This window comes from Cygnus olor, chromosome 1 (assembly GCF_009769625.2).
Source record: "Cygnus olor isolate bCygOlo1 chromosome 1, bCygOlo1.pri.v2, whole genome shotgun sequence".
Lineage (NCBI taxonomy): Eukaryota > Metazoa > Chordata > Aves > Anseriformes > Anatidae > Cygnus > Cygnus olor.
The window spans coordinates 59,693,976-59,721,318 of NC_049169.1; the positions used below are offsets into that span (position 1 = coordinate 59,693,976).

At 37.0% G+C, this 27,343-nt stretch overlaps 2 protein-coding genes across 6 annotated transcripts in view; one reads left to right on the forward strand and one right to left on the reverse strand.

Annotated features, from left to right (window-relative positions):
* The window catches only part of LOC121071867 (PARP1 binding protein), a 52,955-nt gene extending 51,270 nt beyond the window's left edge, over window positions 1–1,685 (reverse strand). For both annotated transcript variants that reach the window (XM_040560670.1, XM_040560658.1), the window contains exon 1: window positions 1,561–1,685. The gene's annotated coding sequence lies outside the window, so the exon portion shown is untranslated. The remainder of the gene's footprint in view (window positions 1–1,560) is intronic.
* On the forward strand, window positions 1,635–25,995 carry NUP37 (nucleoporin 37). Of its 4 annotated transcripts, none has more exons than XM_040560722.1 (10): window positions 1,635–1,761; window positions 3,038–3,257; window positions 4,832–4,956; window positions 5,985–6,057; window positions 12,089–12,183; window positions 21,850–21,940; window positions 23,659–23,840; window positions 24,344–24,394; window positions 24,732–24,825; window positions 25,637–25,995. In XM_040560722.1, the coding sequence occupies exons 2-10, from the start codon at window positions 3,102–3,104 to the stop codon at window positions 25,748–25,750; spliced, it is 981 nt and encodes a 326-aa protein (XP_040416656.1). In that variant the 5' UTR covers window positions 1,635–1,761; window positions 3,038–3,101; the 3' UTR covers window positions 25,751–25,995. The 4 variants fall into 4 exon arrangements, with proteins under 4 accessions (XP_040416656.1, XP_040416670.1, XP_040416664.1 ...); XM_040560730.1 differs by having other exon boundaries at window positions 1,657–1,724; XM_040560735.1 differs by having other exon boundaries at window positions 1,746–1,875.
* Window positions 25,996–27,343: the final 1,348 nt, after the last annotated feature.

Here is a 27,343-nt window from a genome sequence, read left to right on the forward strand (position 1 = left end):
CATGTTTTCACCTTTCATTAAGCTACACATCTGCTGTTGCTTATTGTTTCACATCAAGTCCACAGAATAAGTTCTTTCCACTAAACACATAGCGCATTAAGACTCATCTCACTAATGATAAAGCAACACTGAAGAGGCAGGGTAAAAAGTGCTTATGCATGATGTCTTCACAAAGACCCCTTATTCTCCTTGTATATTTTACTAACACGAAAGAATAAAAGTTATTACAAAGAACACTCTCTTGTCTCAGCAAGGACCCAATCTGAATACACTAAAGGGTATCTTCAGTACTACCTGCTTTCACTGCTTGTCCAGTCCATATCTATTAAAACAGTTTAAAACTGGAAAGATGACATTCACTATTGTTAATAGACATCTCTGATTGTTATTTTGTTGTTGTTGTTACCTATGCACAAAGCCTTTTTTCCTTTCCTCCCATAAGTCATCATTCTCCCTATTTCCTTTGGAAATGAGTTTCAACATCAGTTTTGAATTTGACTACTTTGTGGTTTGGTCTTTCATCTTCTTGCATTTATCAAGCCACAAATACCTGAGACTCTTAACCTACCTTCTTTAAACCCATTTGTTTCTGAAACACAGCTCCCTAGCGCTACATACAGTACACAGTCAAGATCCCCGTCTTTTACTTTCAGAACACAAATCCAACCTTTCCCCTTATTTCATCTTGTTAATGTGTAGGTCACTGCACTTATTTATTTATTGGTAATTGGTATGATCAGGAAGGGGAGAGGGGTGGGGAAAACAAGGAGACATCTTGCAACAAGCAACACAAAGCAACAACTTACTTACCAAGATGTTTGCAGGGGAAGAGTTAGAATCACAGAATGGTTTGGGTTGGAAGGGACCTTAAAAACCATCTGTTCCCAACGCCCTGCCATGGGCAGGGACACCTCCCACCAGCCCAGGTTGCCCAAGGCCCCATCCAGCCTGGCCTTGAACACCTCCAGGGATAGGGCATCCGCAGCTTCTCTGGGCAACCTGTGCCAGCACCTCACCACTGTCTAAGCAAAGAATTTCTTCCCAATATCTAATGTAAGGCCACAATATTTAAGTTTTAAACTATTCCCCCTTGTCTTATTACACTCCTTGATGAAGAGTCCCTCCTTATCTTTCTTGCAGTCCACCACCAAGTAAGTTAAGTTGCTTTACTTTATCCTATTTTACTTTGACATGAACGAAAACCAAGAGTCACAGCAGACAAAACTGTTGGATAGGTACAAATCAGCCTAAGGCAGGCATAACAAACTCTCGATAAGGGGTTTCTGCCCCCTCACCCTCCTCGGCGGGAGAGGCTCCTGAGGAAGAACACAAGTCACTGGGAGCCAGCACCCACCCTAACAACCCCAGGAAGCCCGCAGGATAAGCCCTAGACCCTATACCCGGCATTAAGAGCCGGCATTGCCGCCACCGCCCGGGACCCCAAGCTCCGAGGGTCCCCAGATCCGAGGGTTCCCCGCTCCCCACCACCCGGCTCCCCGGGCACGACGCCCGGGCACGACGCGAGGCCCCAGCGGGCTGAGGCTGCCCCCGCTCTCCCACCTCCGGCCCCGGGAGGCTGGGGCTGCCAGCAGGGCTCCAGGGCGAGGCGGCTAGCGGCCCTTTCCGCCCTCCCCGCCGGTTTTAATTTAAATCCCCCGCTGCCGGCCAATTAGGGAGCGCGGGCCGCTGCCCCGGAAGCACAGAGGGTGCCCCGGAGCTGGGAGGTGCTGCCGGGAATCGCGGCCGTGCGGGGCAGGAGAGGTGCGTGGGGGACCCGGGGGGGCGCAGGGGGCTCGGTGCTTCCCCCCAGACCCGAGCAGGAGCGGGGCTGGCCTGGCCGCGGTGCGCCTCGGGGTCGGGCCCGGGCCCACGCTGGTAACATTGTGGGGCCGCACGGTTGTGGGGCGGGCTCCTTTGGGGCTGCCGCTGGGCCCCCAAGGGAAAAGGAGGGAGCGGGAAGGTGAAGGGTGCGGGGAGGGGGCTGACCCACACGGCCGGGTTGTCCCCCTGGTGCTGCCCCAAGGGGTGGGGTCTGCCGCGATGGGGAGCCTTCAAGGAGGCTAAAAGTTGTGTTTGGCATTAGGAGCGTGACGATATGTTATATGGCTAACGTACTTCTGTCAACGTGGTGGTTTGTTATGGTGGTTAATAAATACACGCTACAAACGTGGAGAGCCTGTTTGAGTCCCGGTGATGTCCGCTTCAAACTGTGGTGGCTCCCAGGCACGATGTTCGGCCTTGGAGCTGAGCCTTTCAGGTCATTAACACAGAAGAATCTGTCAAGGGTCTGAAGTTTAAAGCTATCTTTCCACGCTGCACGTGGAGAAAATTGTCATTTCTCAAAAGGTGTAAACTAATGTCAAATCTGGGATGATCCCAAAATCTGTTGTGTATCTCAGCCTTCTATGTGCTAGCACAGAAGTCTGATTTTCTTGAAAAGTGCTTGAATACAGTAAAGTACTAATGTTTAGGTATACTTTTGATCCAGGTGAAAACTAACATTTTCTGGTCAAGTACAGAGGCATAGAGGCACTGTCTGCAGTTGGGTTGGCTTAAGTCATGAAACAACATTTACATATTCTGCAGAATAGTGTTTGCATATGGAGTTTGGCGGTTCTATTCTGCTTTGTTAGATACCTACTGTCCTTTAAAGAGGTACACCAGGGAAGAGAATTTGAATACGTCGTATGTTGTTATTTGGCTGAAAACATAAAATTATGTATGTGACTTTTCTGATACGTAGAGTTACTTAATCTCATGTCTTGATGTTAGGTTGTCATCAGTAGCACAAAATCTGCGGTTGTTACTGATGTCTGTAGAAACAGTTTTGAATGTCTGTTAGTGAATTAGGTCAGTTAGATTAGTTAATCTCTTGATTGTTGGAATTACGTCTTAAATCTATAAATAATGAGCTTAAGTTGACCTTTTGTGTCCATAAATACGGTGTTACAAGAAATCTTGATTTGTTGCGCCACAAATACTTTTTTTTTCTTTATGCAAATACATAATGCATGCATTTTAATACTTTCCGTTACAGGAACGTTGACCTTCATCCTGAAGAAGACATCACTTCTGCGATACTTTGACATAGTCCACTGAAAATGAAGCAAGATTCTACTAGAAATGCTGCTTACACTGTGGACTGTGAAGATTATGTGCATGTGATAAAATTCAATCCATTTGATAGTGGAGATGCATGTTCCCTCATTGCATATGGTGGCAATAATTATGTAGTTGTTGGGACATGTAGATTTCAGGTTAGTTTGTGTTTATTGCTTTTATTAGTTGCTTCACGAAACTGACAGCACGTCTTCTGACAGACTAAAGTCGCTTTCCTGCTTCTTTCCTTCCACGTTTTGCCAGGAAGTGTTTTACTCTGTTATTACATTAATGACTTCGGGATATTTGGTCTTCAAGGGAAAAAAATGTATATATAAATACATATTGGTATTACCATCCTGCTGGTGTAAAGTTCTTTTTGAATAGGCTGCAATGAAAACAGGAGTGCTCTACTGGAAGAGTAATCCCAGTTTAGTATTTCTTGCAAATGTTTGTGACTGCTACCTGGGAATTTAAGCAGGCAGCTTTGGAAATATGTAACTTAACATTTGCTGTATGGTGTTTTATTTTTTTTTAAGTCTTTCAGCTAGCCATCAAAACAGCAAAGATTTCAAATACCTGGAATAGAAAGGAATAATTAAAATTTCCAAAGTAAGTTTAGAGACATTTCTTTCAAGGAAGGACAGTGGCAAATAATTACTTAATATACATCTGCTTTCTAGATTTTTTTTTTAATTTTTTTTTACATCTCTCTCACAGACTGTTAGAAACAGTAAAATATGCTTTTTTACCTAGACATTATTTCCAGTCATCATATCATGAAAGTTTTTTAAAAGTAAAATAGCATTCTGTATATTTTTATATGTAATACTTTTTTTTTCCCTAGATGCTTGAAAATCGATAGTAGAACACTCGTATCTTTGGAATCTATTTTTACTTTTTTTTTCTTGAGCTCACTTCTCTGTTACACAGTATTATTTTCATACTTTAATATAGAAAACAGTATAACTGGTCTTTATTATTCCCCAAAGTCTTACTGTTGGAAATTTTCTGAAAATCACCTAGGTTCTTCCTAGCTTCTACATTATGTGGAGTGTATACAGAGAGATTTTTTTTTCCTTAAAGCAGAAGTGTGCCATAGAGAGAACATTTTGTCAAAATATCCTTCAGTTATTTTGAGGTACTATGTTGGGTGTTTTGAGAACTTTTTGGAGATCAGCTGATTCATTGAGTCCACAATCCCAGCAATTGTTTCATCTTTGCCACCATCCAGTGCCCTCACCATTGGGAAGAATAGCCAAGGTAGTAATTTTGGTCATGTTAAATGATAAAGGGTATCTTTCTACCTCCTGCTGTTCAAAACAGGTTGTTCTGGAAGTGCTAGCATTTTTCTGTAAAGTAGAAACAACTGGGAGAGAAGATAGCCTACACGGCCTCCTTGCTTTTGTTCCCATTATTTTGTATTTCAGTGTGTGCTTATCGTGCTGTTGTCAGTGGTTCTGGTTGTATCTATGAAGGTATTGCTTGTGCAAAGAATGGGCTCAGCATGTTCGTCTTGCAAATCTGCTTTTTGTGCAACGTAGTTTTGTTTTAGTGCTATGTTGACTTGGGTTTGAAACTGCAATCATTTCATGGATTTTTAATTACTTACATATTTCAAGTAAATACTTTATCACAGCAGATACATCTAACTTTCAACTTCATATCAATCTGACTTGTTAAAAGTCATCAACCTGTTATTCTGGATTAGCTAACTACAGTATTTCTTTAGGAAGAGGATGCAGAAATGGAAGGCATGCAATATAAGACACTACGAACATTTCATCATGGAATGAGAGTTGATGCCATAGCATGGAGTCCAGAAACTAGACTTGATGCTTTACCTCCCCGGATAAGGTATTTAGAATAAATGACTACAATGAATCCTTGTCTCATATCTGTTTTCTCTAAGTCCTTAATACTGAACTAACTTTAATGCTTACGGCTGAAATCTAACTCTGAAGAAATTGCTGTTGAAGTCTGTGAACACCATTGGAACAACAGTTTCATTCTTAGTCATCCTTGTTTTGTTTTGTTCTGCTTCCAGAGCCCCTTACTCTTTCCTCCCCACAGTGGATTCACAGTAAATACTAGATATTTTTCTTTTAATTGACCTGCAATCTAGTTAGTCTTTTTGTTGTATGTATCTGTACGTATCTGTATAATGCGTATGTATAATATTTCTGTATGTATCATTGTAAGAATGAGACTATTATCGTGGCCTGCTTTGTAAAGTTACATGTGATGTTCTCCATAGTATGGGCTATGTTTAGGAGTAAGTCGGATGCTATTTGTGAGACCTGTCAAGCTGTAAGTCTAGAAAAATGGTTAATTATTAAATATGCACTTAACACGAATTCAGATGTTCTCAATTGCTTGTAAGCCTCTTCAGAACTATACTGATTGCTTACTGCTGCATATTTTTACAGTCTTTTGTTTAAAATAAGTTGGCGACTGGTTAATAAATTAATCCTTAGGTAATTTAAAACACTGATGATGAGGGTTCTATTTTTTCTATCAGCCACTTCCTCCAAGGTAAATTCTGTGGCAGTTATGAGAGATTTCAGGTAATTCACAGTTGATTCAGATTTAGCTTTGTAAAATGTTTTGTATTTCTTTCCATTAAAAAGTATTCTTGGCACTTGATACACCATATTTTGTAGGTAAGTTCCAATTATAACTCTGAATGCTTGATGCCAAAGCAGAAAAATTAGAATATACGTTTGTTTGAAAATCTGACTTTCCTTTTGCATGTCATTTTGCAGGTTTAAAATGAGGTGAAACTCTTGTTTGTTTGTTTGTTTTTGTTTGTTTGTTTGTTTAAAAAAAATCGGCCATTGCAGTGCTAACTGACAGAAGGGCTTTTCTTTTTCTGTTGAGTGTAGGTTTTGTACAGCAGCTTCTGATAGGAAGTTAAGGCTATTTACTTCAGACCTGCAGGACAAGAATGAATATAAGGTAAAGGTAACTAAGCTGATTTTGAATATTTCTTTAGTCTCTAGTGGAGTCTAATCTTCAACTGACCTTCTGCCTCACTTTGGTTAATGTACAGTATGATGTAGAACACTAAACTCTGGCAGACCCATCATCTCTAGCAAAGATCAGTGTATTGAATATACCTTTCTGTCTTTAAAGTGGGCATAACTAATTATCAGCTATATTATATTTTGATTTAAAAGTATTTATGTAACAGCCAAATTGACGAAAAGTAAGTAGAGGTTTATTTATGGTCTAAAATGTCAGAATATTCTACAGGTGAATTTGAAGTACTGTGTTGGAAAAGGTTCCTTTACATAGAGACCTGTAAAATATTAGACTCCTCTATATGGAGAGCAAACTTAATGATTTGTCTCTTTCCTTGGGGAACAGGAAAGTTGCAATGAAACCATTTCATACAGTAGAAGATTTAAACAAAGAATACTGACTTTTGTACGTAACTGCAGACAGTTATATAAAACATGGCCATGGGCCAGCACTTTTTTGTCTAAAATAAAAAGAAAGGGAATGTCTCCTTCAAATACATTTTCGCTTCCTGTTCTTTCAGCGTAGTGTTCTTTTACCAGTGATGTAAGAGGTGTCAGGTCTACGAGATTTCTTTTGTTTGTAAGGCATTCTTGTCTTTGTAACTCCTACATCACTTGGGTATGTACATATTCTTCAAAATTTTGCCTTTGAAACAATACCCCAGTCCAAATATTGATATTAGATGTTCATTTGAATTTTTGTTGAAGCTTCAGACAAGAACAAGCAAAGCTAATCAGTGCTGAAAAATCAGGGGAGAGGGTTCCTTCTTTAGTGCTTTGGAATATGATAATGCCTCTGTTGGTGAGAGTTGTGTATTCAATATGAAGGGGAAAAGAACTGACTTTCCTTTGTGGTTTGGCAATATGTATTAGTAAGACAATATTTGTCATACAGAAAGTAAATTAATTGCAGATGTCACTCCTGGTCAAATAATAACAGAGTGAATAAAGCTATATATAAGTAAAAATGGACATTACTAGAAAATAAAAAGTATTTCCATTTCAGAAAACATGTTCTTTGTTACTTCATGCATGCACCTACCCATTTTTTCCTTCCTTCATGCTTGGTCCATTACCTTGTATGGCCTTGTCAGCCAGGAAGCAGGATAACTGACACGGTTGCAAACAGCTTGGCTTGCACTTCTAGCAAAATATTTCTAGAAATTGTTAACACTGTTTGCTTGTAAGTTGATGTGTGTCACTCCTTACCAAAGTTACCATTTTATATAATATCTGCCAGTTTTATGATATTGTAGACAAGCAGCTTTGATGGTGTGAGTTAATCTTTTAACTTTTTTAGCAGAATATAAAGTTACTTTACTAATTACGTATGTCTGTTTTAATTTGAGAAATTTATAGAATTGTCTGTAAACATGCGGAAGAAAGAGAATAGGTAGACTCACTAATAACAGTATAGACAATGGAATGGTTAATTAGTGGAAATTATCAGACATGTAGAAGAACCTGGTACTACAGGCTCTAAATTCAGCTGTCTAGTCTCTTTTTTTTTTTTTTTTTTGGATTAACAAGGGGCCTCATGGACTGTCTGCTAAAATCAGTGACAAGTCTCTTTAATTTCAGCATGGTTCAAGGCATGAATAAGTGTTTTTTCCGTGTGTAATGAATACGAAAGCTTTAATTACTGGGTGTTAACGACCAACAAATTTTTGTGTTTTTGCCAAAAATTGTGAAAAAGTGACAGCTGTGATAGTTCATAGCCTTTATACCTCTTTTTGTCTCCTGTCTCTTCTCATCTGGTCTTTAGCAGAAGGTGCTCTTTTATACATTCCAGAGCAGACTTCATGTCTATACTAGCTTTCAGACTGTTGCACATTGATTTAGGGCTCCTCCCAGACTAACGCTAGGAATTCTCAATGGGATATGCTGTTTTCCTCAATAGGAACCCATTGCTTCCAGTGAAATAAATACATATAATAAATATTCAGTATTACAACTTCACACAAACGCATTTTTGATAACTTATGAACTTAAACTTTTCTTAAAATACAAGTTTAAATAAGCAAGTTTATTCTAATGAAGAATTATATTAAGCTGTTTATTACTGAATTAGAATAAGATTACAAAAAACACACAAAATAATCATTTTGAATATACCTGATGAGACAGTTATTTTGTAGTTTACTGTCAATGCATGATCAATATTAAAACCAGAGAAGCAAAAGAGGCAACGCAGTAGCACAGTCTGCTGAATGCTATTTTTTCAGAATAGAATTTCTGTGATGGGTTAGTGTTTTTCCCAGGTCTAATAAGATTTTTTTTCTGGTATGTGACCAACACAAATGAAACTTTAAAACATGTATTTCTAATTTAGCGAAATTTATTACACAGTAGCTTTGTCTGGGTGCCTACAAATAAATTTGAAATGCCACACTTACATTTCTATTAAGATAGCAATTATTTTTCATACAAAAAGATTCTTTGGAGAACTGGTTCTTCTACCCTTAGGACTTCTTTCTAACACAAACTGTGCTGACCCGCAGTTATAAGCTTCTACTGCAAAAATATGTCCATTGCATAACACATCTGAAAAAAAAATTATGATGAGTAGTGAGTGTAGTGATCACAGAGGATGTATTAATACAAGAGGTGTTATGACTATGTGGCCAGATGAAGCTACAATAGGTGGTTTATTTTTGACACAACAGAATACTAAGGACCATTTGGGGCTTATGCTATGCAAATGAGAAGTTTGGGCTTCAATTTAGCCATGAAGTTATTAGCTCTGTTTATGCCAATTTCACCACTGGAACTTAGTCTAAGAACTTCATCAAGGATATACTGAGACTGAGGAAGAAGTAAAAATTCCTGTTTTTACTGGATCAGGCTTGACCTAATGCTTAAAATAATCAGAAAACAGCTTAAAATGTGGATTATTACCTAATAGTGAGAATCTCATTAGTGAAAAGGAATAGTGTGCTTATATTGGGGGATTGGACTAGATGATCTTTCGAGGTCCCTTCCAATCCCTAACATTCTGTGATTCTTTGATTGGTAAAAATGTCTTTAAGAGCATGCTCCGGGCTTTTTTGTTTGTTTGTTTTTGTGTGTGTGTTTTTGTTGTTGCTTTGACAAAAAGTGGAGAAAATACTTCCTCTAGGTAGTCATCATAATTTCTTATACTTGGATGATCATTGAGCTATATACTTGTGATGAAAAAAAATAACACCTAACTCCCATCTAAAGTATTTGGAAATCTCAGAGGTTCACAAATATTCTATGAGCTATGCCGAGTTAATTTTAAATAGTTTGATAAAATGGTTTCTTAGTATTAGTCAATCGAAACCTCAGAAAAACTATTTCATGAACCTAAGGTCGAACACATAATGAACACGTGGAAGACTTTGATCCATTGTACAGTGCACACTTTACACATGAGGTTTTCAAGAGAGGTATAAAATGCGCAAAAAAGCTGCGGGAATTATGTGATTACAGTCAAAATGTAATCTCTGAACATTTTGTCTTTTATATTAAATAATTAGTATGTGTTGCTTCTGGAGGGATAGACAGAGTAATCTTACTCTGTTTTCCCAGTGGAAAAACTGTCTTGATGTAATTATCAACAAGGAACTTCAAGCATACTGAGTTTTCCATTACTTTGTCAACACAACTAATCCAAAATTTATGGGCTGGATCAAGCCCAGAACAACAAACAAAAGGTAAAATATGGTTGATGGATCTTCGTGAAGTCTTTTCTTGTTCTGAGGTTTTCATTTGGAAATGAATTGTGGCTTTCTTCTCCTGCTTCAAATTTTGTTTAATAAAAAGCATATTTCATCAAAACTGTGTATATAAAATGAGGCAGGATATTTGAATTCTGAATGCTGAAAATTTTCAAGACTTGCATTTCTGTCTAAATAGTTTAGCATCATCTTAGGATGTATTAGTTCTAGTAAAATCCACAAGGTTTTATTGAAGTTATGGGATATTGGGGAAAAAAATAAGTTGGCTGCTGAAAATGTTTCTGTATTGAACTGATGTATTGAACATTCATAACTTTTTGGAGGGGCAGCTTCATTATTGTGCATGGTTTACAGATTTAATTTTTTCTTTTTGATCAGTTGCGTAGCTTGTTCTGAGGAACAAACACAGAGAACAGTATTTTGTCCTTTCAGAAAGCTGGGAAGTGGTTGTTTTCATTCGACCTGGTTTTTCCTTGCCATCTCTTCATGTCATGCCATTATCCAGTGGATATTTTTGTCTCCTTTTTATGATACTTTGGGCAAAACAATAGCAGCCATGCCTAATGACTTACTCAGTGGGAGTAAGGAGGATGAAACAGTAATAGATACAACATCTACATATGGACTTCAAATAATTGACTTCAAATTTTAAGTGATTTAAGTAATTATAATTGAGATTTTTGGCGTAAAGACCATAGTGAGAGAAAACACACATAAATCCTCAGATTGAACAAACTTGATATTTACTAGCTACAGATTTTCTAATGAGGTCAGAGATGATGTACTCATACCTAACAACCATGTGAATGAATTTGAATCATAGAATCATAGAATGGCCTGGGCTGAAAAGGATCTTAAAGATCATCTAGTTTCAACCCCCCTGCTCTGGGCAGGGTTGAAAAAGTATTTCAGCAGGGTTGAAAGTACTTCAGACTTTGACTCGGCCTAAATGAGATGAGTTTTGCCTGCTTGCTTAATGCTGAATGTGTATTTGATCTTTAATTTAGATGTTTGAAGATACTGTAAAGCTTAAAAGATTACTGATGTCTGTAGATAAGTACAAAACACTTAATGGAATTGAGAAGAAAATGGTGTTGTGATTTTATGGCCAAGACAGCTGAAAAGCCTTCAGAATATGTAAAAATTATCCTTTTAACTTTTACTAAAAACTGTGATTCTGTTTCTCATTCAGAGAAGCTATGCTGCTAAGTTGGTTTTCATTATATATAAATTATTCTCAGTACTTTGAAATAAAAATGTCATGATTAATAAATTTCAGCTGAGGACAATTACACAGTAATAGTTCCCTTTGAAATGACTTCATGCTTTCTGATACAACTGTGAATGTTTGCTTTTGAGTGATAGTTCATATGTACATTCACACCATGGGTGCTTATATCCTATTATTTGAGAATGGATGATCTATTACTTTCACAGTAACAGTGTGCACTATACCCAATTTTCCTTACTCTTCAGTACAACAGTATATAAAGCAAAGAGCATAAAGTACTATGTCAGTATTCTCTCAAATGTTTAACAGAAATTGTGATTAATTGCTGTGATGTTGTGTGGCCAGCTTATTTTTCATGTGCTGTTGTTCCTCACTTTTGGTTTTCATAAAGCCTTCAGCATGCATTGTTACTTGTTTCATTGAGACTTTTTTCACTTTTTATTCTAAAGGTAGCCTTTTGGTCCTTTGCCATCTGTGGTGGATATCTGCTCTTGAGGAATTTATATATTGACTGCTTGGGAAAGGGAATATACTGGACAAGTGGTTCGTTTATTGCTCCTTCAGGAAAAAAAACCCTCTTGCTGCTTGCAGGAATTCCTATTAAAAACTTTTATTCAGAGATAAGAGTTACTTATGAGTAATTGGAGTTCTTTAAAATATATAGCTCATGTGTACATTCACTTCCTGCTGATTTTCCTCTTTCTTTCTGAGATTTATTATCTTCTACCTTCAAAATTCAGTGGTTGAAAAAGAATAAAAAGTTCTGGTGTGATCCACTTACCAGAGCATCAAGCTGACCTCCGTGGTAACTACAAGGAGCAGTGGGGTTCTGTTCACCTACAGTGTAAATATACACAGGCGTTAGAGGTTTTAAATATCTCCAGTTTCACTAATGAATATTTTTCCCTTCCATGTAAAAATGATAACTTTATTTTACACTCAAATCTTTCACTTAGTGGATCTATTGAATATATTGTTGACTAATGGTGGAACAGTCTGCTCAAAGTTAAAAATATTTTTTTTCTGGTTGACAGACATTTGATGGCCACTCAGATTACATTAATGATCTGGTGTTTGCTCCCAAAGAAGGTCAAGAAGTTGCAAGTGTAAGTGATGATCACACTTGCAGGTATGCATTTTGCTCAAAATATCATTGAAATAATAGTTTGGCTTTTTCTGTGTGTGTATATGCTTCCTTATTTATTTTTAGTAGGTCTTCATTTTGAAAGGGAAGATTAGTCATGTGAACTGGGTTGTGGGGGGTTGTTTTGCTTTGTTTTTTGTGTTTTTTCTTGTTTGTGGGGTTGTTTTTTTTCAAAGCTATCTGTTTTTGAACTTACTAGATGAACAAGAAGAAAAATGTTCTGCCTTGGTATTATGGAGAAGATTATTCTGGGAGTTATTGAAAAACACGTGAAATACAGTGCGGTCATTGATGATGGCCATCACAAGTTCATGAGGGGGAATGTTCTGTTCAGCGAACTGAATTTCCTATTGTGAGAAGGTCACTCATCTAGCTGACCAAGGAAAGCCAGTAGATGTGATGTTTTTGTATTTCAGCAAAGTTTTCACTACTGTTTCTCCCAGTATCCTTCTGGACAAAATGCCCAGCATACAGCTAGACAAAACCATAATGCAATGGGTGAACAGTTGGCTGATGCATCCTGCTGAAAGGGTTAAAGTAAATGGGGTTACATCAGGCTGGAGGCCAGTCACTAGTGGGGTTCCACAAAGCTTCAGTTGAGGGCTAGTTCTCTTCCGTGTTTTTATAAGTGATCTGGATGCAGGACTCAAATGCACGCTAAGTTTGCAGGTGATACTAAATTACGAGGAGCTCTTGACTCTGTCGAGGGTAAAGAGGCCTTGCAGAGATCTTGACAAATTAGAGGGCTGAGCAATCACCAACAATATGAAGTTTACAAGAGCAAGTGCCGTATTCTGCATGTGGCAAGGGGCAAGCCTGGATATATGTACAGGCGAGTGGACGAGAGGCTGGAGAGCAGCTCTGCAGAAAGGAATCTGGGCGCTCTGGTCAATGGCAAGTTGAACATGAGTCAGCAGTGTGCCCTGGCAGCCAGGAGGGCCCAGCACATCCTGAGGTGCATCAGGCACAGCACTGCTAGCTGGTCAAGGGAAGTGATTGTGCTGCTCTACTCTGCACTGATGCAGCCTCATGTTGAGTATATTGTGTGCAATTTTGGGCACCATAGTATAGGAAAGTCATACAACTGTTAGAGAGTGTCAGAATGAAGGCTACAAAGATGGGGAAAGGTCTAGAGAGCAAGACGCATGAGGGGTGGCTGAAGCAACTTGGTTTGTTCAGCCCAGAGCAGAGGAGGCTGAGGGGAGGCCTCATGGCGGCCTGCAGCTCCCTCACGAGGGGAGCGGAGGGGCAGGCACTGAGCTCTGCTCTCTGGGGACAGTGACAGGACCCGAGGGAACAGCATGGAGCTGGGACAGGGGAGGGTCAGGCTGGTTGTTAGGAAATGGTTCTTTACCCAGAGGGTGGTCGGGCACTGGGACAGGCTCCCCAAGGCAGTGGTCATGGCACCAAGCTTGCTGGAGTTCAAGTGTTTGGACAATGCTCTCAGACACATGGTCTGATTTTTACATAGTTCTTTGTGGAGCCAGGAATTAGACTCGGTGATCTTTGTGGGTGTCTTCCAACTCAAGATATTGTATGATTATGTACACTGTCAATTTCCCCAGGTGGGACAGAAATAAAAAAAAAAGATCTCCAAGAATAGGAGACATAAGACATGCATAGCTCAGCTCTGAACTGTACAGACTCTGTCCATCCATTCTATCTTCAGATGAGTCAAGTTTAAAACCAGTATACTCATGCGAAATTGTTTGCTTACCTGAACTTATTAGCCTTGCTGGGAGGTGCAATTATGTAGCCTAAGGACAGTATCATACTGATACAGTGATACTGGCAGCTCATAATACCATGATCAAGCCATTCCAAACTGATATATTTAATTGTTTGCAACTGGAAATAAAAGGCAAACACAAATCACAATCGTTAAGGTTGAAAAAGACCTCCAAGATCATCTGGTCCGACCATCCCCCTACCACCAATGTCACCCACTAAACCGTGTCCCTAAGCACCATGTCCAACCTTTCCTTGAACACCCCCAGGGACGGTGACGCCACCACATCCCTGGGCAAACCGTTCAAATGCCTGACTGCTCTTTCTGAGAAGAAATGTTTCCTAATTTCCAACCTAAACCTCCCATGGCACAATTTGAGGCCATTCCCTCTGGTCCTATCACTACTCATCTGTGAGAAGAGGCCGACCCCCAGCTCCCCACACCCTCCTTCAGGTAGTTGCAGAGAGTGATACGGTCTGCCCTGAGCCTCCTCTTCTCCAGACTAAACAACCCCAGTTCCCTCAGCCGCCCCTCATAGGATTTGTGTTCCAGGCCCTTCACCAGCTTAGTACGCTAAAAAACACTGGTTAAAATTTTGTAGTGCACGAGTTTGTTTTTCCTTGGCAAAATGTCCTCCATCTTCCACTTCTACTAGTGCTTGTGAATCTATAAAGCTGTTGGTCTTCATCCTTACAATGCAGCTCACAGTTGGAGAAGGCAGCATGGCAGCTGTGCAGGCTCAGCAAGCCATTGCAATAGGGGAAGAGGCTTATGAGAAAGCATCATCATTGACTTTTCTTGGTATAGCTGTGATAGTTTAAAACTTGTCTCAGTTAAGGAACTGTTCTAGTTTTTCTCTGATTATATGAATTATATATTTGCTCTTTGAAGTTATGACCATATTGATTGCTATATAAATGACCATTTAACGTTCAGGGAAAGAAAAAAAGTGCTGTAAGAACAAAGGAAAAGGTCTTGTGTTCAAAGCAATCTGCTACCTGGTAAGAGAGAAGGAAATAGCTGTTAGAATGATTATTCTGTGCATGAGATTTTGTAAAGGGCAGAACATCAAATGGTGTAAATCAAAGTCTAGTAGCATTAGTAGAGCTACTCTGTCTTACGTGAATTGAAAATCTAAAAGGCCTGTGATTTTTCAATACCCCTAGGGAACTCAAAAATAGTACTTTGACCAGCAGGCAGATTTTCCACAGCTGCCCTGTCTCTATTTCCAACAAAATCATTAGGAATGAGTAGTAGAAATGTGTATGACTTATTCGTAGCTTGTTCCAAGTTATTCTCTATTCTTGATTTTTTTTTTTTATTAGATCTAAACTAATGTTGGATTCATTCAGCAAAGAGGTATTTGAATATGTGGCATGTTTTGTTTATTTTATGAAATGCTCAGTGTTTCTGAGATAAGAGGACTGTTTTAAAACCAATAGTCTGATTGATACTAAAGGAAAAGGAAATACAAATGATTTAATTAGTGTATGCTATCAGGAGTTAATAACTAAAAGACAGTTATGCAGTAAACCATAAAATCTATGGTTTAAAGCCATGAGAAGTAAGCAGGATTTTTTTTGGCTACTTGAGTTCTTATTTTTTCCATTTATGCATGTGGAGCATGAAGACTTTTTTATTGAATTTAAAGGTTAAACTTTCAAAACTAATGGAAAATGCATTCCCTCAGACTTACCAAAATCATTCCTTACTTACTGTGTAATTTGCTTCAGCAGTAATGTAAGAAGAGGAATAATTTTTCTGTCTGTACTCAGTTTCTACTCAGAAATTTTTCTCAGGATACATCATCTGTTAATACCTTTGGAATGAAGTAGTAGAACAATTAGCACAAGAACAAGGAGTTTCAAGTATGTCAGTGTTGTTCTGTTAGAGTTCCACCTCTGTGTCTTGATATAATTAACACTGTGCCTCAGTATGTACATCATGCAGAGAGACAAGTTTAGATCTTCCCTCCTCTTCACTCAGGGGTAAGTTTAGCAGAGATACCTAAGGAGCACAAGTTTTCCATTTTCATGCATTAAACAATCTTGCCACATGCTGCTGCAACAGTTACATCTCATGGCTGGCTTTGGTCTTTTGTTGTTGTTGTTGGAAGACAATATTAGGTCAGATACCAGTTGAGAAGAGGCTGTGGTGATGCCTTCCATGTTCTTACCTTTAAATTGTTAGTTCAGGAGTTCTTGTTGCTTTTACATGTAGTTTTCTTGGTCTTGTTGGTCTCACAAGACCAGCTGCAAAGTAGAACTGATTAAGACTGTTTAAAAATACTCAAGCATCAAAATAATTGCAGTTGTCTTCTGTGCTATGTAGTCATAAATTGAAGGGCATTCATTGACAAGAGGTGTTGGTTTATAAATATGATGTACACTTTAAAATGATCATGATTCTCTGCACTGACAATCTCAAAGCTAATATAACCTTAGAAAGTATCTTTTTTTTGAAAGAATACACCTTTCCAAGATTCATAAACCCCACCATGTTACAGTTATTGACAACTGTATGTATATACAAGATCAAAATTCCCACAGCTGCAAAAATTACAAAAAAAATAATAATAATAATAATTAGAAGTTGCAAAAAGGTTGATTGAAAAATTCAAACCCTGTGTTCTATATATTGTGCGTTACTTTCCCAAGGATGGCTAGATTCCAAAATGGATGAAGCTGTTCACAAACCTATGGTTTACTTATGTCTTTGGCAAGCTATTGCAATTTTCAAATTCTGCTAATTCTATACTTTAAAATATATAATATAAACTAATGAAGAACTTGCAGGATATTGTCCTGTATTTCACTTTTTTAAGCATTTCGTAATTGTTTTACTCTTTCATTAAGAACAGAAAAAAATACTTTTTTAAATTTGATAGCAAAATTGTAAAGAAAATGGTTAAAAATGCTGGTAGAGGAAATAGCTAAAATAACTACTGTTAAATTATTAATTGCAGTAAAGAAAAATGTGAATCAGTTTTATTGATGAGTCCCATGTTAATGTGGAGCACAGTTAAAGTAAAATATAAATAATCATAGAACAGCTTGGATTGGAAGGGACCATAAGGACCATCTAACTCCAACATTTCTTCCATGGGCAAGGAAGCCACCCACCATATCAGGTTGCCCAGGGCCTCATTCAACCTGGCCTTGAACACCTGCAGGGACGGGGCATCCACAGCTTCTCTGGGCAGCCTGTGCCAGTGCCTCACCACCCCCTGAGTGAAGAATTGTCTGACTGAGCAAAAAATTGCTCTCCATCTTTTTTATAAGCCCCCTTTAAGTATTGAAAAATTGCAATGAGGTCACCCCAGAGCTCTTTAAACCTTTCTTCGTAGGAGAGGCGCTCCAGCCCTCTGATCAACTTCATGGCCCTCCTATGGACCATTCTAACAGACCCACATCCTTCTTGTGCTGGGGGCTCCAAACTTGGACACAGTCCTCCAGGTAGCATCTGTCAAGGGCAGATTAGAGGTGGACAGTCACCTCCCTCGGCCTGCTTTGATACAGCCCAGAATACGGTTGGCCTTCTGGGCTGCAGGCACGCACTGCTGGCTCATGTTGAGCTTTTCGTCCACCCCCACGTCCTTCTCTGCAGGGCTGCTGTCAGTGAGTTCTTCTCCCAGTCTGTCCTCATGTCTGGGATTACCCTGACCCAGGCGCAGCACCTTGCACTTGGACTTAGGTTCACATGGGCCCACTTTGCAAGCTTGTTCAGGTGTCCAGGCTTGTCAGTCACTGTCAAGTCCAGTGTTTGTTGCACATAACCACAAATGCCAGTCCATCAGAAGGTTAGTTTTAGTCTCTATACAGAGATTCCTGGGGAAAGGTTTGATATCACTGGAAAATAAATTTAACTAAAGTCACAAAATTTATTATATTGTTTGTAGTTTAGTTGTTTGCTTTTGTTTTATTTTTCCACCTATAATGTGTTCGTTTACATGCTACTCTTATGTCTTAGTTATTTTGCATAGGTATTTCGCTAGACAGTAGACAGGAAAGCCAGTGATAAATTATTTGTTGTTATTTTTGTTGGTTTTATTGGTTGTTTGGTGGCTTTTTTCATTTGTTTTTTAATATGTTTTCAGTGCTTGTTGCACTTGTCTTACTTTGTTAGACCAATAAATATTTCAGTCTCTGACCATATTGTAAAGTTGCCTTTCTCACTTATTCCTGCCTTAAATTTATATTTCATTTGTATCTTCCCATTTTGTGCTCTCAACTATAGATTTTTTTTTAAAATAAAAAAGTATTTTATTCCATGTTGTTCTATGTTCATCAGTTTGTTGTGATAGAATTCCCCAGTATTTCTTCATATAAGAAATATGATAGAAAAATAGTTATCCTTTTTGAGCTATGCTGATAGTGTTTATCAAGCTAGCTGTGCATTATAATTGATGAAAATAATTGGGAGTCTTGAATTATTTTTAGGAGTCTAGCTTGTGGCTTTGCATGTTTTTTGTATGCATCCCTGTGTGTCCCCCCAAAGTCTTACATGATACTTCTTATACCTCACAGTCACAACCAAAATATTAACCATCAATTTTGGTTATACTTTTGGTTATACAGTCGCTATGCAAGCATGTCTGCTGGAGATACAAAGAAACTTTAAGGATATTTAAGTCAAATTTTAAAAACAAAAGAAAAGAAAGAAAAAAAAAAAAAAAAAGCTTGTTGGTCATTTATAAGAGTAGGTCAGGCAGTTCAAGGATAGCCAATCCTGCTTTGTGGTGAGGAATGGTATTAGATGTCACAGAAAGATATGAGATGTTCTGTGCCCCAACCCCACTCACAAAGATTGCTGGAAACCTTATGTTAAAAGAATTTGATTTTTTTTTTTTTTTTTTTTACTTCCATTGTCTGAGGATTTGAGAAATGCCTTAAAGTTACAATATGGTTTTGTTCTTATACTATTCTTTTTGATGACTTTTATTCATTTATAATTTGGTTTTGCTCTCTAGCTAGAATTATTCATTATTCAGAAAGTTAGAATGTACAATAAGGGTAATCTCCATTGCCACAAAACAGGTTTTCAGATGTTCTAATGAATACTTTGGCAACTTTTATTAAAGTCCATTTTGTGGTAAAATTACTGCACATATGCAGCATGTCATCATACACATTCATGTATACATACATATATACAGTTGTTCCAATATAGTTTGAATAGCTCCATGCTTTGAGAAAACTGCAGTTATCATTTGTTTGTTTAATCACAGAATGTGAGTGGTAAGAGGAATATACTAATATATCAAGAGTTGTCTTGAACGACATTTGTAACTATCTCTAACTTTGTATTAGTTTAAATAGTTTAAATAGTGTGATCATTGCAGTATGTGATTTCTCAATTCTTAGTTATGTAAAAATGAATTAATTTACTGAGCAGATTATATATAATTTTGAGGCTTTCCATTATTCCAGCTTTGGCCTTCATTTCAACTGGGGTTATTCAACCTTTTCTCCTTTAAATTTATTTTGGAATCTTTTTATAACTACTGGGGAAAAAAAAATAATACCACAAGCCCAGTAAGTCTGTTCAACAATAGTTGGTGGAGGGAGGAGGATTGATAAGAGGGTGATGCAACGCAGGGTTACAAAAAAATAAGAATGTTTGGATAAAAGCAGACACTAGTTTGAGTATAAAAACATGGTAATATTAGTGAAGTTTCATGGGGTTTGAATGGGAACCAAGATGCTAGGTCTTTATGGATTGATTTATGTGATAGGAATATGGAGAAAAGAGGAGGCTTTTTTAGCATCTGTAGCTGATTTGGTTATGATTACTGAGTAACTGAAACTCAGTTTGGCTAAAATTTGTGCCATTGCACATTTGTAACTTGTCTTAGTCAAAAAGAAATATTACAAAGAGTTAATTTCCATAGTCACAAATACATTTCCATAACAACATGTTCTTGATGCATTCGGTCAAGGATCTATTTTGATATGTATTGTCTGTTTCTTTCCAAAACTAAATGATACTATGTTTATCAATAGAGAAAGAAGGAAATATATGAGGGGCATTTATCATTTTTTTTTTCCTTTCTTTCTATAGTGTTTGTTACTAGCAATCCCAACATTCTGACAAAATAAGAGATACTAGTTTGGCATTTTATAAATAACATAGTTAGGGAGGTAGAAAGCATAAATTTCTGTCTCAACACCTAATAATCTCACTCAGTTCAGGGAAGGAAAGATGATGGCATGCTCCTTCGGCCAAAATGATTCACCGTCTTCTGTTATATCATAATTTTCTCCCTGCACAGTAAATACACATGGAAAGTGTTGATTTGACTTGGACAAATCTACAAGGCAAAATTTCTGGCAATAGAAGAAAGTATTGTATGTTTCTAAATTACCTAATGAAGTAGATATTTCATTTTTTAAACAGTTGTCAGGTTTTTGTTTTGACTTTATTTTAATAAGGACGCTGATCCTTCAACATTAGAGACTGTGTTTTCTGCAGGGAAAACAAATATTTGATCTGTTGTGGTTTGGCATAAGAAAATAACATTGTTCATTAAATATATTTACTTTGTTCCGATATATCTTGTCTAGACTTATGATGTATTATTTAAGATTTTTTTGAAATCTCTTAAATATAAAGCTCTCAGCACCCTGGTGAGATATAAACTAAAAAAGTCTGGAGGAAGTCAGCAAAAATCCACTAAAATAAACAATAATAGTACATAGTCACTCATCTAACTCAGTCACTCATCTAACTCAGCCACTCATCTAAAGACTGAGCAGAACACTACACTTAAAAATTTGGCTGATTCTAAGGTTTTGTACGTCAGTGAGGAAGGATGTATGTATATATATTTGTGTGTGAAAATGCATTTAAATAGCACACAACCTTGTGGTTAAAATTTATGTTCGCAACTGTGATGTCCTTGTCCTACAACTGAGCTCCTGATTTTGTAGGAAATGAGGCAACTGAGCAGTGGCTATGAGGTAAAATGGTGTCTGTATTGTTTTTGCTGCATTTTATAAGCTGAGTAACTTCATGGCTCAGTAACACTCATCCAAAGAAAACTCACTCATCATATAACCTAGTTCTGGTGTTTCAGCATACACTTCCCTGTCAATCTATGTTGACCCAATACTGTTGACTGTTCTTATTTCTCTTAATATTTTATATATATATCTATTACTGCCTAATATATACTGTAGGTGTCTCTAAAAGAGAAGACTAAACTGACAAACATGACGTATTTGTTGAAAGCTTGCCAAGACCCTTTGTAGGCTAGCGTACCTCTGCCACAAACCCTCTTGTTTGCCTTAGCCTCATTTCTAGTTTCTTGTATTTCCATTACTCAGTCTTGTCTTACAAGAAGAAAAAAAAAAAAAAGAAAAGAAAAAAGAAAAAGGAAATTCATGTGTTATATAAGAAAAATACTTTAGTGCATGGTCTTACCCTTTTCTTGGGGAAGTGGATGATGGAAGTTGCTTGGTGCTTCACTCTAGGTTGCTTGTATCAGCTAGATCAACACTGGTCTTCCTGCTTTCTGTTGTCTCACTGTTATTTGTGCCATAGTACAAAGGCTGCAGTGTTGACTTATGAACAAAGAGAGAAGGTATCATCTAGATTTCATGTCTAGACAACTAAGCTTGTCAAATTGTTTGGATGTTGCCCTTTCAAATCGAGGGCGTGCCTAGTTCATTTTTTAATTACACTCTCTTCAGCACTGGCTTGCTTTTACTGACTTCTATGCACAAGTATTAAGCATCTGCAAATTTAATTCTAGGTGTTCCATTAGTCTGTTTTCTTCTTGAAGCGATAAAGCATGAACAGTGTTTCATTTGGTCGCTTCCTTTGTTGAATGTATCGAGGCACCAAATCTTAACTTATTTCAGTCAAATGGCAATACACAGCTAATTACTTTACCCTTTTTTTTTTTTTTTTTCCTCTTTTAGAGTCTGGGATTTGGAAGGAAATGAGAAGGCCCATTTTGTTTTACGTTCTCCTGGAATGAGTGTGTGCTGGCATCCTGATGAGGCTTTTAAGGTTGTGCTTTCCAGCTCTTCATCACTACCACCTTTAAAATAACAGGAGGATGAACTTCTCTAAACTATGAATCTTTGATGCTATAGTAGGATTTAAGTTTGGGGAGCCTGTGGATGTTGGAACTAGATATTGGAAAGATCTGCTAATGTGAAATCACTGTAAATAAGTTCTCAATCACATTCTCCTCTTCTTACCGTCAATCCCTTGCTCTTCCCATGAGAGATACTCCTTATTGATTCCATACATCAGTCATTGTTGATTGCATATTAACTTACAATTACCAGAGGAAAATTTTTTATCAGTCATGATAGCAAGATTCAGTGATAACATAGACTCCTGTAAAGCAAGCCAAGTATCTGTTTGAAGTTACCAAGAGAAAAATATTCAGCTTCATTAGCTGAATTACTCTAGTCCTTGCAATCTTGGATTTAGTATTCCTGATGTGCGAATCAATAACTGCCTTAAGTAGCTACAAATAGCTGTTCGGGTTACCACTAAAACACACTGAACAACAGAAAAAAAGCAGTCAAATCAGGTATCAAAATATTTATTTAGCTATAGGTAGGAAGGATCGGTACTCTTACTATAGTTTCCACCAGTATCTTAGTCCTTACTAAGAAGACTGTTCACTCCAGTGTCATCAAAATTGAATGTTTGCCACTATATTTGCTACGGGGCAGTTTAGTTACTAGATTAGCCCTAAGCTAATTAGGGCTCTGATAAGCCCTAATTAGCCCTATTTTTTCTGTGCAAAAATATTGAAATATTACACCAATCTTACTATATTAGCTTGTTTTTAGTCTGACCCTTATCAAAGAGCAGGCAAAGGAGATTTTTTTTTTTAGTAAAGAAAAGCCCCTTCAAAGAACTAATAAAGCCTTACAGACTGATGGTTACTGAAAAGCTTACTGAAGTTCAAAATGCTTGCTGCAACATGTCTTCTAGTTTGCAGAAGGGCGTGTTTCTGTGACAGCTCTCTTTTCCCAAGCAAATTTGGATGTTGGGGGACGAGAGTAGGTGGGGATGGGAGAGGAGGGGACAGAGTATTTTTAATGCTGCTTTGCCTTCCTTAATTGTTGTTCATGACTATCGGAAAGCCATCCTCTTCATTGAGAATAGATTTTTTTATCATTTAATAAGAAAGCTCTTTCTACATTGCTTTCCAAAAAAACAAATATATTTTATTTTAACAGCAAAAGCTTAGATAAAATATGTTCCAAATTGTTAGTGGATAAAGCAGTAGTAGGCATATAAAATCAGTAAGCATGAATCCAGGTTCTACAGCTACAGTTAACGATATCATTATTTCCTTGAATGGCACTATCTCTGGCCGTCAGTTCCTTGTACTCAGAACTGGAACTTTTTAAAAGCAAAAAAATATGCATTATGATTCTGAAAGCAGAGTGCACCTGTGTCTGAGAACTGGTGCTTCTAAGCACCAAAATTATGTACATATATATCTAAATACATACATATATGTATAGATAAAAATAATGTAATCATTGTGTAGAGTGTGACAGGAGTAGAGTTAAAAGTGCTTTTTATTGCTGGAAGAATATTCAGGAGAATGTTTTCTAGCAAAATGTGAACAATTGTACCTATCTAACGTCCTAGTATCAATATTTGCTTCAAAATACACTAGCTTTGCTATAGAGTAAAAAGGATACTAAGATTCATTACAGGCTAAGTTTACAAAGTTCTATTAATTTCTCTTACAGCTGATGGTAGCGGAGAAAAATGGGACAATACGATTCTATGATCTCATTACACAGCAGGCCATTCTCTCGCTAGAGTGTGAACAAACGCCACTGATGTCAGCGGACTGGTGTTTAAAGAACACTCTTAAAATTGGAGCAGTTGCGGGAAATGATTGGCTCATATGGGATATCACTCGCTCCAGGTATTTTTATGCACAGGACATGAATTTCTTCAGTCTCTCCTTAAGGAGCACATGAAGTGATGGGGCTACTTTGGTAAAATAGCACTTAAATGCTCAATGTATTACACCTCCTTTTCAGTAAACAAATGAATATTCATCAGCAATTATGGAATCAGTACAGATCATACTTTTTCATGCTTATTTCTATCAATATTTATCTGTTAAAAATACTATGCTGTTGCTTTTTGTCCACTTCAGATAGCACCTCTGCTGTTTACCTCTCATTGTAAGGTTTATGCATTTATTACAATCATAAGTACATAATTACTGAACCTTAATAAAGTCACTAACTACTTCAGTTTTCCTGTTCCAAATTGAAATGTAAGCTGCAGGAAAGCTGTTTTCCCCCCAGCTTCTTCACAAAGAATAGACAATGTTTCCCCTTCATTGTTTAAAATGATGGTTTTGATACTTAATCCGTGGTTGTTTGCAGAACAGTTTTTTACATGGAATGTCTGTTTTAGTTATCCGCAGGATAAGAGTCCTGTCCATGTTGATCGAGCCAGATTATTCAGGTATAAGTGCTATCTGTATTTTGTTGTCTCTGTTTTGTTTTTGATATAGTCTGTGTATATGCAAGCACTTACTTGGGAGTTTAGGGACAACTGTGTCTCTTCAACCATTTTTAGTGGGACCTGCTCCATAATCTTAGTGTAATTTGTGAATGACCATGATTTTTTTCTGTTACACAGCAACGTGCATGCAGGTCTGTGGGTGGTGAATCATTTACAAGCCATTTCTCTGAATTTATTTCTTTGGTATCAGTGGAATACCTGATGGCTTCACACAGTTATCCACAAGGGAGAGAACTCTGTTAGGAATATTTGAAAGGTATGTTCATTTTATTCATAGGTGGTCCCGAGTGAATGAAAACCTGTTTGCAACCACTGGATATCCAGGAAAGACAACTACTCAACTGCTTGTTCATCATCTAGGACATCCCCAGGTAAATTTTGAATTCAGCTTTTGGATGGAATTGCATCTGTGCTTTTCAAATCAAGCTCATAAATAGTTAAAAGCTGTAGCTAAAAACTAGCCCAAACCATCCAGAAATGCTGCTTGGTCTTTTTTTTTTTTTTTTTTTGAATTATTTTTTGTCTCATCCATGCTAAAAAAAGCTCCCACACACTATTCAACCTGTTATTTGAAATGCTGTTTGATCTGTATGTTTTATTTTAATTTTTCTCATTCATACAAAGAGAAAAAAAAACACTTACCTTTTTATTTAATAAGTTCTTTAGTATTTCCAATTCTAGAGATGCAAAAATCAGCTGGTTGTGCATTTTTCACGTTTGAATTAACTATAGAAGTAATGATATGTTCAGAGACAGTGCAAGTAAAGCACAGGAAGTGTTTTGGTTTTACTGATGTTAGTGTACATTTGTATAGTTTACAATAAAAACTACTATCTCCAAACATACTAGCTGTGAGTATACATAATAACAGGAAGTAATGTCATTACAAAGCTTTCTAGGATTGAAAGCATGCATTTAAAATAAGTGTTAATAAAAATACTGAAAATAGTTGAAAATTTTGTTATCACAGAAGATTTTGATACATCTTACTTAAGTGTAGTAAGTAGCTACTGAAACTGGGTAGCAGATAATCAGATTTTTCAGTTTGATTTCTGTTTTATTTTAACTGTGTTTATTAAGGAGTATTAGATATGCGGGGAGTTGCTCGTGTAACTTGGTATATGTGGTATAATAATCACTTATGGGAAGTTGTATTGATATTACTCTTGTTCTTTTTTTAAGCCCATTCTTACTGGTACGGCAGCTGTAGGATCTGGACTGACATGGCACAGAACTCTTCCATTATGTGCAGTTGGAGGAGACCATAAAATTTTCTTTTGGGTAACTGAAATGTAAAATAACCATTTGCTTCCAATATTAAAGTTTACAGCATGATATCCTTTTTGTAGAAAATCAAAGGAAATTACTCTTTGTACTGGTATTTATTCACATGGAGAATACAAGAACAGGACAAGTAAAACAGGAAACGTTTTGTGGTTGATTTTCAGCTCGCAAATGCAACAACTTTTGTACATAAAAATCAGATATCATTCATTTGACACTTTGTTACTTCCCTTAAAATATACACTTTTTTAACATGGTATGTGGTGTAAGTTTGGGTTTTTTTATATTATTTTTTAAAGAGATTTTGTATGAGAGTCTCAGTTGTGTCTCAGTTAACACAGTGCAAATACTTTGAAATTGTTCAGAGAGTACCTACAGTGAGAACAGCTGTCTTTGCCTTAACTTTCTGTACCATGACTGTTTTATAAGAAAGAAATACAATATGTAGTGTCTTAAAATGTTGTCTGTGAATGTGTTTGTTGAAAAAAGTATTTCCACAAACTGGGAAGAAGCTAATGGTGTAATCAGAATAATTTTAAGCAGTATTATTTCTATTAAGATGACAGAGGGTTTCAGTTCTAGTATACCAAACAGCTTGTGTTTTTTTTTTTTTTTGTCGTTTACAGCCTCTTACAGGAAAATCAGAGTTTTAAAGTTCTGTTTATTTATTTATTTTTTTTTCACAAAGATGTTCTACTGCTGCCCACTTTAAAATATCAAATGTATAAAGTTGTTCTGTAACACTCCTTCTGGAAGTCACACTCCATTTTTCTGTATGTACGTATCCACTTTTAAAGCATCTTTCTTCTTTTTAATGTGTTATCTGTTAAGGTTTTCAAGTCACCTTGGACTATGGACTAATTTTTAAAAAAATGATCGTTTTAACACAAAATTTTTGAGTATCTACAGATGAAAAAAATCAAGATTAACTCTTGTTTATTTGTAGATTTATCTGAGCTACCAGCAAACTAAAAGACATTTACCACCTATTCCAAGCTGCTATCATTACTGATTTATATTTATCAATGTAAATAATTTTTTTAGAAAAACTATTTAGTAATTAAATTGGTACAGTTATAACCCGTAAGGTCTTTTTAACTTCAGGATTGTCATATGTACTCTAAATTGAATTGCCCTCTTCTAAACAAGATAGACTTTCTGTATGTTATCACCATTTTCTTCTGTTTAACTTTCTTAATATTCAGTAAAATATTGCCGCAAAACAAACAAACAGAAAGCAATAATTAGCCTAGACTAGGAACTTCCATTCGTTTAGCTGGTAATGCCCCACCTCCCTAAACCGTGATATAATCAGGCAACTGCAACAATCTGAAAGACCTTTTTTGACTTTCTCCAGCGGGGTTCCCATCTGCTACAGCTTGATCTCCAGTCATCCTTACTAAGGAAACAAAACCTGCAATTATCACTGAATTTACTTCTGCTAATTTTGGAGGAAAGTAACTCAAAATTCCAAATATAAACAACTTCAATAGACAGAAATTTGAGGAGTCCAAAATAGCGAAATCTGAAAGACTGCTTATTTTGCTAAGCTTTCTATGAAAGAGGTCATTATTAAAGCAGTATTTGCGATCCTTGTACGGAAAG

Excerpts from the sequence above, each read along its gene's own strand:
- NUP37 (XM_040560722.1), top strand. The coding sequence starts at position 3,102 with ATGAAGCAAGATTCTACTAGAAATGCTGCTTACACTGTGGACTGTGAA. Across the intron at positions 6,058-12,088 it reads AGGACAAGAATGAATATAAG|ACATTTGATGGCCACTCAGA; the intron begins GTAAAGGTAACT and ends TCTGGTTGACAG. Across the intron at positions 12,184-21,849 it reads AGTGATGATCACACTTGCAG|AGTCTGGGATTTGGAAGGAA; the intron begins GTATGCATTTTG and ends TTCCTCTTTTAG.